Source organism: Fusarium pseudograminearum, chromosome 2 (genome assembly GCF_000303195.2).
Source record: "Fusarium pseudograminearum CS3096 chromosome 2, whole genome shotgun sequence".
NCBI classification, from domain to species: Eukaryota; Fungi; Ascomycota; class Sordariomycetes; order Hypocreales; family Nectriaceae; genus Fusarium; species Fusarium pseudograminearum.
The window spans coordinates 5,515,643-5,524,418 of NC_031952.1; the positions used below are offsets into that span (position 1 = coordinate 5,515,643).

At 48.0% G+C, this 8,776-nt stretch overlaps 4 protein-coding genes across 4 annotated transcripts, besides 1 other annotated feature; 2 read left to right on the top strand and 2 right to left on the bottom strand.

The window, feature by feature from the left end:
• Positions 1-1,064: 1,064 nt before the first annotated feature.
• On the top strand, positions 1,065-2,329 carry FPSE_10931 (uncharacterized protein; the record flags this gene model as incomplete). The annotated part of the gene is made up of 7 exons (XM_009264048.1): positions 1,065-1,230; positions 1,287-1,490; positions 1,551-1,593; positions 1,640-1,764; positions 1,819-1,884; positions 1,939-2,119; positions 2,173-2,329. The coding sequence occupies 7 exons, from the start codon at positions 1,065-1,067 to the stop codon at positions 2,327-2,329; spliced, it is 942 nt and encodes a 313-aa protein (XP_009262323.1).
• A 445-nt stretch (positions 2,330-2,774) lies between these two features.
• Positions 2,775-3,588, bottom strand: FPSE_10932 (uncharacterized protein; the record flags this gene model as incomplete). Its single annotated transcript, XM_009264049.1, has 4 exons — positions 2,775-3,002; positions 3,054-3,247; positions 3,299-3,431; positions 3,484-3,588. The coding sequence occupies 4 exons, from the start codon at positions 3,586-3,588 to the stop codon at positions 2,775-2,777; spliced, it is 660 nt and encodes a 219-aa protein (XP_009262324.1).
• Positions 2,894-2,981: a microsatellite.
• Positions 3,589-5,163: 1,575 nt separating the features above from the next.
• FPSE_10933 (uncharacterized protein) lies at positions 5,164-5,868 on the top strand (the record flags this gene model as incomplete). The annotated part of the gene is made up of 1 exon (XM_009264050.1): positions 5,164-5,868. One exon carries the CDS (start codon positions 5,164-5,166, stop codon positions 5,866-5,868), a length of 705 nt encoding a protein of 234 aa, XP_009262325.1.
• A 431-nt stretch (positions 5,869-6,299) lies between these two features.
• FPSE_10934 (uncharacterized protein) lies at positions 6,300-8,030 on the bottom strand (the record flags this gene model as incomplete). Its single annotated transcript, XM_009264051.1, has 4 exons — positions 6,300-6,437; positions 6,494-7,562; positions 7,607-7,648; positions 7,699-8,030. 4 exons carry the CDS (start codon positions 8,028-8,030, stop codon positions 6,300-6,302), a joined length of 1,581 nt encoding a protein of 526 aa, XP_009262326.1.
• Between the last annotated feature and the right edge of the window lie 746 nt (positions 8,031-8,776).

Genomic DNA, 8,776 nt, shown 5'->3' on the forward strand with positions numbered 1-8,776 from the left:
CTCACCATCACGACCCATCGGAAGAGGAAAGACTGTTTTCAGATAAGCAATGTGACCAGCTGCGTTTAGCCATTGGCGGCTTATCCTGTAAGACCCATGAATATGCGAAATATTTATGATTGTTAATCGATCGATTTCTCTAGCTACAGGGACAGTTCACCACTCAAGTGTGAAAGAGATCAACCAATGCAATGAGTGTACATGAATTTGTCAGCAAAGATAACGTTAATCAATCCGGTGGCATCACAAACTGTGTTGTAGCAATCCATCATCGTGGAAGCAAATTCTCCAATCAATCATACCGGGGGGCTGGTTCAAACCCCAACACTCTGTCAGATTCTGGAAGCTGCCAGCTATGTTCCCTACCATTGGCTTGGATATTGGCAACATAATAAAAGGTGAGAATCTCGGTCAATTGGCCATCAAATTAGTCTCTGCTGTTGCTCGATCGGGGCGGAAATGGTTGGCTATGGCTTCCTCATACGTGTAGGCACTGCCTTACAGGGCCAGGCAAAATGCGGGGTGAACTCGGAGATGAGCTCGTTCGACTGAGCTTCGGTGGTTCGTTGAAGCATGTAAAACTGAGTTGGTTGGAGTCTGTTTGCGTTGTGTGTCTTGAGATACTGCATCAAGGAGACAATTGTCAAGGCAACAGACACGCTGCTACGCAAATCCATAATGCATGTGTCCCCTTGGAATGTCAACATATGCACATGAGACTCCAGGTGTTCTTACTCGAACTCGCCGTCTAACTAATGTATTCGGTTTGTTCTTCAATATTCTGTGGTCATCGCCACCTCCTCACACGGGGTTGGGACAACGTAGCAGGAACAGCGAAACTATTCTATCAAACAGCAATGGGGTTGGACAGCATCTGAAGCCTACCACAACAACCTTCAGCCCAGACCGAACATCATGACAGATATCACTTGACATTTCTAGGGCCTCGCAATGAACTTTAAAACACTACGGATATTTAAGAAGACGATATCCCCGTCTTTCACTTGCAAACTGACACATCGAGTTCCCATCACGTTTCTATCAACCCAAGAGATTCATTCACCATGCGCTTCTTTCAACTTGCAGGTATCCTTGTTCTCGCAAGTCCAGTACTCGGAAAACTTGACAAGCCTGTCTTGTGCCCCGGTGTGGACTTCGCCCACATTGACGACGATCTGTTCGAGGCTCTTCCACAAACACCTCACACTGTCACCAAGTGGCCATGGGGAAGTATGCATCCCGCCTTGTCGTTACGTCTCAGGCACAGCTATTGACATCGAAAACAGAGCTGCCTAAGCAATGCAAGAAATTGGCTGCCCAGGAAAACTTGGATCCCTACAACATGACAGTCTATAATGTTCTTTATGAGGACTGTCCCCAGCCTTGGGTCATCTGCCACCATCACTTGTCGCAAAACCGTATCGAATCCATCGCCGACAACTTTGGTCGCGTGCCTATTGGCCTGAGAAACTTCATTCGAATCCAATTCGGTTAGTCACTCCCTGCCTCTCTGCCATATGTCTGATGCCATGTGCTAACATTTCATCCAGCGGCCCCACCACTCAACGGTACACTCATGGGCGCTTGCACGACGTGAGTACAGATCGAATTAATATTCTGCTTGTCTCTGACCTTTCAGTTTTCCACGGGGAGATGTGGCAATCTACGGTAACACTACCAAGAGGCTCCAAGACTGGGTTCACGAGGCTATCCATGGCGCCGATTACTACCTTGGCCATAAGCTATATGGGAAGATGTTCACAGGTATGGATCACACATTGAATTGTTTGCGAGACCATAACTGATACCGCTTTTTAGACACGGCCCTTTTCACGAACGAGTTCAACAAAGACGAATTTGTCAGCGACGATTATGCCAAACTTTGTAGGTCCATTCGTATAAAACGTCATTGATGCATTACTAAATAACGACTTCCAGCACTTCGTGAGGCCTTTGCCCAGATGGGTGTACTCACCACGATCGAAAAGTTTTTGCCTGGCAGAATGGCCTCTTTCCAACCGAATTGGTACCTTCTCTCTCACCAACATGCTGCTGTGTCCACCTTTTTGAAGGATGTCCTGACGCTGGACGGTACATGTGACCGAGTGGAGAAAGATTAGTAAGTCATATTCATATGTTATCTTCCTGATAACACTTGCTAATCGGGAACAGCGAGATTGCCTGCATGGGACCAGAGGCAGGATGTGAGAGCCCACCGAGTGCCAAACTGAGGCGAAGGGACAATGATTTGAAAGCCAAGTATGAAACCAAGGTCCCGGATGGGAGGTCTTTCGACACTTGCGAAGGACAATACGACCAGGTGTACTAAATTGTCCAATCCTGGAATGATGTAACGTCTTCCGCTCACTCCCTGAGTGCCATTGTTTCCCGGCTGCAATGTTAGACATGAGCTAGAACTATAATCATTCCAGATAGTAACTAAAAGCGAAAGAGATTCCGCCTTTATACTGAGAGATGCATTCACAAGATTGTTAGGATTAGACTTGAGTGGTCTCAACTACTTGCTCAAGAGATGTAGAGTAACGCACGCTTACCCATGCTTGAGATTTACGCAACACATATCTATCGCATTACAGCAGCAGCACACATCTGGTATTCATCTTGTTGCAAACTGTGATTTTTATTTGGAGGGTAGACACTCTATAAGTTCATCGTTTGCAGTTCCTCTATCAAGAAATTATTCCCGCGCCTGTGCTCTACAGTAAAGCATGGCCCTTGGTCTGGGGCCTAAACGACGTAACCAGACAATCCTCTTACATGGTGAGGAACATGGCTGCTACTGAAGCCAAGCCAAGAGAGGCCATACCAGCCTTGACCATTGCAGAGCCAGAGTCGGTGACAGTGGCAGGCTTTGTCGATGTAGCTGTAGGGCCGGTAGCGGAGGCTCTGGTGGTGGTGGTGGTCTCGGTGGCGACGGCAGTGGTCTCGGTGGCGACGGCAGTGGTCTCCTCGGCGGTGGCTCTGGCTTGGATGCTGCTCTTCTGTTGCTTGTTAGAGATTGTGGTGTGACAACAGGATTAAAGTAAACTTACAACGCTGTGAGGGGTCTCCAGGACCCAGTCATGATCGGAAACGAAGGAGGGCGAGGCGGACCAGATTCCGGTACTTGTGGGAACAGGAGGGACGGTCGTTTCGTTTCGGGGTCCCTTTATCGAGTCGTAGGTCTCGGAATCGATGAAGATAGGGGTCTTAGGGTCACAACGAGTGAAACCCCAAATGTAGCCATCTATATCACGTTAGCAAGCTGCACTCCTCATATGTCGACGAATTTGCGTACTGGGCAGGTCTTCCCTGCTACAGGCCTGTGAGACGCAAGCATACCAAGGGTCAAAGAACCCACGGCCGCAGTAGCATTCCTGAAGGTTGGGATCACATCCCTGTGCCGCAACAGCGCGCTCAACACAAGTTACCTGTGACGTGTCAGTGATGAAACATTTTCTTTGGTCTATGGTAGAAACTTACGCCGCACTCGGGGACCCAATCAAGGTCCCTGCCTCGGGGCGAAGCCAGGGTAGGTGCTGCGAAAAGAGCAGTGGCGGCGATAGCCGTGATAGCGGAGGTCTTCATCTTGGATATGTTGGTTGGTGGTTGTGAAGAAGAAACTTGGTTGGTAGTTGTGAAAATGGAGAAGTGTGGTTGTTACTGGTCAAGATTCTTTGGAAGAACATTGGGACCATCGAGGGCCTCTTATAGTCCAGCCAAAAGTCTAATCATGATGGAATTTTCCATCTTGAACTTTGATTGTCTCTGAGTTCTTATTCCTTTGGACTTGAAGTATGCTCCAGGTTAAGGTTGACGGGTGCCTATATGTGCCTAATCAGTGGCTGCAAGGGATAACTACGGTTTCCAGAAAGGCTCCGCCCAGTGATAGACCTGAAGAATCTTCTAGAGCCCCATTGCGATTATTCTGTCAAGGTGAAAACTTAATCGCCACGGTTGTGTTGCTGATACATAGCCTTTGCCAAAGGCCAACTAGGAATTACTTTATTGATAGTGGATACAAAACAACCCAACCACCGAAATCAGAAAGCATCCCATTTATCCAGTTTGAAAGTTTTTTCTTACTTTTAAATTTAAATGCTATAATTGGCGGAGCAGACGAGTAGCTCTACACGGATGCATGTGTGTTGGATAACTTTTGTTGGAAATTGAAGTCAAGGCGAAGACGCGTCCATGAACTCTCACCTGGAGAAAGACTTTCTGCATCACACAGAAAGAGATGAGATCAGCTTTCTACTTGCGCATATGCAAGCAGATAAAAAAAGAAGATTGCTCAATGAACTAAGAGAAGAATGTGGAAAAAAAGAAAAGACGCTGCGGTTTATGTGGATCGAACACATGACCTTCAGATATCGTGATGATTGAAGTTTGACTTCAGTCTGACGCTCTCCCAACTGAGCTAAACCCGCTAGCCAATGAGGTCGATGAAGAGATGGGCCGTAGGCTCAGACCATGTAGTGAGTGCACTGCCAGGCCATCGCACCATTAAAATCCGCATTGATATCGTCACGTTTACCCTGCAGCACTACAGTCAGGCAACAGGCTTGAGGTCTGATACGATTTGCCTATGGTTCAAATTACTATCCTGGCTAGTACCTTGACATCGGATAAGCGGCCTTGCAGAGCTGTTCTACTTGGAGGTGACATCCTTGGCATCGTGATATGTTATGTCACTGGGAGTCTGTGCACAACAAGCGGGAATATCGGAGATTAGTAACTCTTTTCTTTTTATCACTGGAATTTGCCAACAGTTGGTTGTCTAATCGGGTGAGCATCAACAAGAATCGGCGTGTCTGTAGGTGCATAACCAAGCGACCAAAGAGTGAAATGCTTTTCTTTTCCTATTTCTTTTAATATGCCAGGCCTGTCTTTCACGTCTGTCTCTCCCTCTCATCGCTTCAGCCAGCCTTGGCAGAGTCATCAGCCCAATCCTTCGTTTCAAACAAACAACCGGTCAGCAGCGGGCCCTTTTAACTGGCACTTGAAGGGATTAATTTAAATGCCCCCGCTTCCTTCGAGGCTGAATGCTCCAAGATTTACACAACTAGCACCAGCGCCTTGATACATACTTAAATACTTGCTACTCTTACCACACGTTGACTTTCACCATTATCCACAACCCGAGTCACCACAACTTTCACCATGGCCATCACTAAATTTGGACTCCTCACGTTTCTCGCTGCGAGTGTCGCCCAAGTCAGCGGCGATTCTAGCTTACAGCCTCCCGCTAAAAGTCCCGTACTCAACGACTTTACACCGCAAGGATGCTTCAGTACTCTCCCATCAAAGGCAAGCCTCGGTACGGAAAGCACTTTCATGACGACCGGCCAATGCTTCAACTACTGCCAAAAAGAGAAGAATAGCGTTGCTATCCTTCACGCGACCAAGTGCTACTGTTCCGACACCTATCCGGCCAAATCCTCGCTGGTGGACGACGACCAATGCAACTTGAGCTGCCCGGGATACCCTCGAGAGGCCTGTGGAGGCATGAAGCCAGATGCCTACAGCGTGTATAACACAGGGCTCTATTTGGGCCCAGAGTACGACACCGCTGAAGGCAATAATGACGACTCATCCAGTACTGTTTCTGGCAGTACAACTCGGGATGTAACAACGACTCAGGTTTCAATCAGCACGACCACTTATGCCACCTCAGAGACCGAAGCTGAGGAGACCAGCATATCTACAGCTCACTCTAAAGAGGCTTCACAAGTCGCACCCGTGGTTAATGAAAACACTGCCGCCGCGACCCCCAGCGCATCTGCCTCGACAGTCCCAGAAAACGCCTCGCCTCGGCTCTCCAACCCCATTGGCAATATTGTCAGAATGATTGCTCGTCTACTCTAAACCATAACTTTATAACCTAGGAAAGGTTTCATAGTCACGATGTATAAAACTCATAGATGCGCCAAGTAAATATTTATATTTATCTGGTTCTAATAAACACAAACTTTTCATTGGCGAAGACACAGTTCGATGAAACACAATTGACAAATGTTCCATACTTGTGCGTAGCTGAATGCCTGAGCGGGCGGGCGGCTTCCAGTGGTCCTAACGCCCTGAAGGAACCAACCTCTCAGGACTCTCCAGTGACTCTCCCCACTAACGCTACCTACAGACCCTCCTGGAAGATTCGACATCATCCACTAAGAGCTTATTCCTTTTAACGCCTGTGCGAAGATTACAGATACCATTAACAACAGATCAACAAAAATTGCTTTATTATTTATATCCTACCAGTTACATCTATATACAAGCTGTTATAATATTTGTGATATTCATGAGCGCGACAGAGCGTACTCAAACGCTCCCTCTTCAGGCTTGCATGTCGCGCCAACCTCGGGGAGGGTGCCATCAATGAAGTAAGATGAGATAGCTTTGAGAAGACAAGTGGACGAATGCGATGTCACACCATGCTATTAAACAGCAAATTAGCTTAACTCCGAAGGAATTGTCAACGAGGAAAACTTACACCAACGCCCTCATTCACCAACACTCTGCTATCCCTAAATCTGGAGGAGACCTGGTATGCATGGCTGAGAGAAGTGATGGGATCGTATGCATTGTTGACAACAAAAACTGGGAAGCTGGTCTTGATGTTTCGAAGAGTGTTTGTGTCAACGCCCTCTGCGGCATCAAACTTCCAAGCACCACAGGCCATGTAGTCAGCAGCAATAGCATCGCCAAAGGTACTCTCAGCAAGGTGCGCCTGGTAGAGAGAGAAAAGATCCTCTGGTGACTTGACTCGGAGGGACGTCTCAGAGCATGCAATTCCTTGGAACGAGTTTTTACCCAGGTTCCACTCCGAGACGTCCTCTTTGTACAGGCTCAGGGCCTTCTTGTAGTCTCCATCGAATGCATATGAGAGGAGCTCCGCCACGGTTGAGTAGTTAAAAGGACTGGAAAGAAGGTTCATGATGGCATTCTTCAACGCCTTCAGAATAGAGTTACCAGCATAAGGGTAATCGGCAGATGAAAGACCTTCTGGAAGGTCTTTCATGTCCTTTAGCTTCTGAAAGAGATCGACTGTCGCGTCACGCAAGTCTTCAACTGTAGTCTTGCTTCCGGAATAGTTGGCCAGTCGACAAACATCAGTATCAAGCTCGACACATTCAGTGAAAAGATGCACCAAGGACTTCTCAGCGTCCTTGGGGCCTCCAATACCGGTTGAAGTGAAGTACGCATCTGCAAGAGAGTTGGAGTCAAGAAGAAGGCGGTCAATGCGATCAGGGAACAAGGACGCAGCAACTTGTCCGAGGATAGTACCGTAAGAGATACCCCAAAATCTCAATTTTCCATCTTCTCCAAGTGCATCGACCATCCTCATCATGTCGCGTGCAGTGAAAGCAGTGCTGAGGAAGCGACCATTCTCTTTCTGGGTCTCGTAGCAGGCCTCGGCGACTTTCTGCATGGACTCCCAGGCTTCGTTCTTGACGTATTCCCAGAGATCAGCCTGGGGCATAGCCTCGATGCCCCTACGAAACTTTGTGGTGGTTGTAGTGTTTACATTACACACAAATGGGATGGTTCTACCTGTGCCTCTTTGCAGTGTTAGAGGTTGGCTCATGCAGTCTGAATTACGTACCGAGGGTCGAATGAGATGATGTTGTGATGACCACCTAGGATGCTAGAAATATATTAGCTTCAATCTCAAGGAAGAATTGAATGTATGCTCACTCGCGAAAGTCCTGTCCGAGATAAGCAAGCGTCTCGAGACCGGAGATTCCAGGACCACCTGGGTTCCAGAAAACGCTACCCTTGAAAGGTTCTTTGGTAGCGTTGTACCGGAGCAATTGGAGCTCAACGGTCTTGTCGGAGCTTGGGTTGGTATAGTCCAAAGGAACCTCAATCGTGGCGCAATCGCCAGGCTTGAGCAACTTCTCAGGAAGATCCAAGTCACAAGGACCCCATTTCAACGTCGAGGCATCCTGGGCCAACGAAACGCGAGAGAAAAAGAGCTGTGAGGTGCCAAGAAGGAGCGGCGCAAAACGGTCATAGAGCATCTTCATGTTGGCGACGGAGAACCCAAAGATGATGGTCTGTCTGAACGGCAGCATGTCGCAGGACCTGATGATGTTTTATGCTTCCTGGCTACCTAGACGGGAGCGGACCGTCGGACGATCAGATAAAAGCCATGTGGGGGTGCTGAGGGAGCAGGGAGGGATGTTGATCCCAGCGGGGGCATGTAATTTCGGGAGATGGTCAGGCAGGTAGAGTCAGCCTTGTACCACTTGAGTGAGATAAAGAGTTGTCAAGCAGCGGATATGTTTTTATCTCGCCGTCACAAAAGATTCACAGTAGAGCTGATCATTCTTGGGACGTCCCATAGTCTATATCTTGTCTCGAATTGGAGCGTCTCGATAGCCTATTCTCCAAAGAAACTTCTCTCTCAGCCATCATCACTACCTCCCGCTTCAGCCGTAGACGGGATCTAACGGGAGATGATGCTGTGCCGCATGACGACATCATCCGTACCTGAGATTTTCACAACCATTACGCTAATTTGGATTAAGGAAGAGGGCAGGATGCTTCCTCATGACAGCATTTTCAGGCAGTGAGGTGAGACCAAGCATGGGCTGGTGTTGGCCCTGTAAGATTAGTGCTCGTTAGTGGACAGGAACCCTAGCTAGGCTACCAGGCGGGTTGCTAAAAAATAGGGACTTGAAGCCACACAGACGAAATCATTAGTCCACTCTTAGGCCATACATACACTAAGAGTGATCTAATATTTATGACAGCCACTAAATCAGTACCG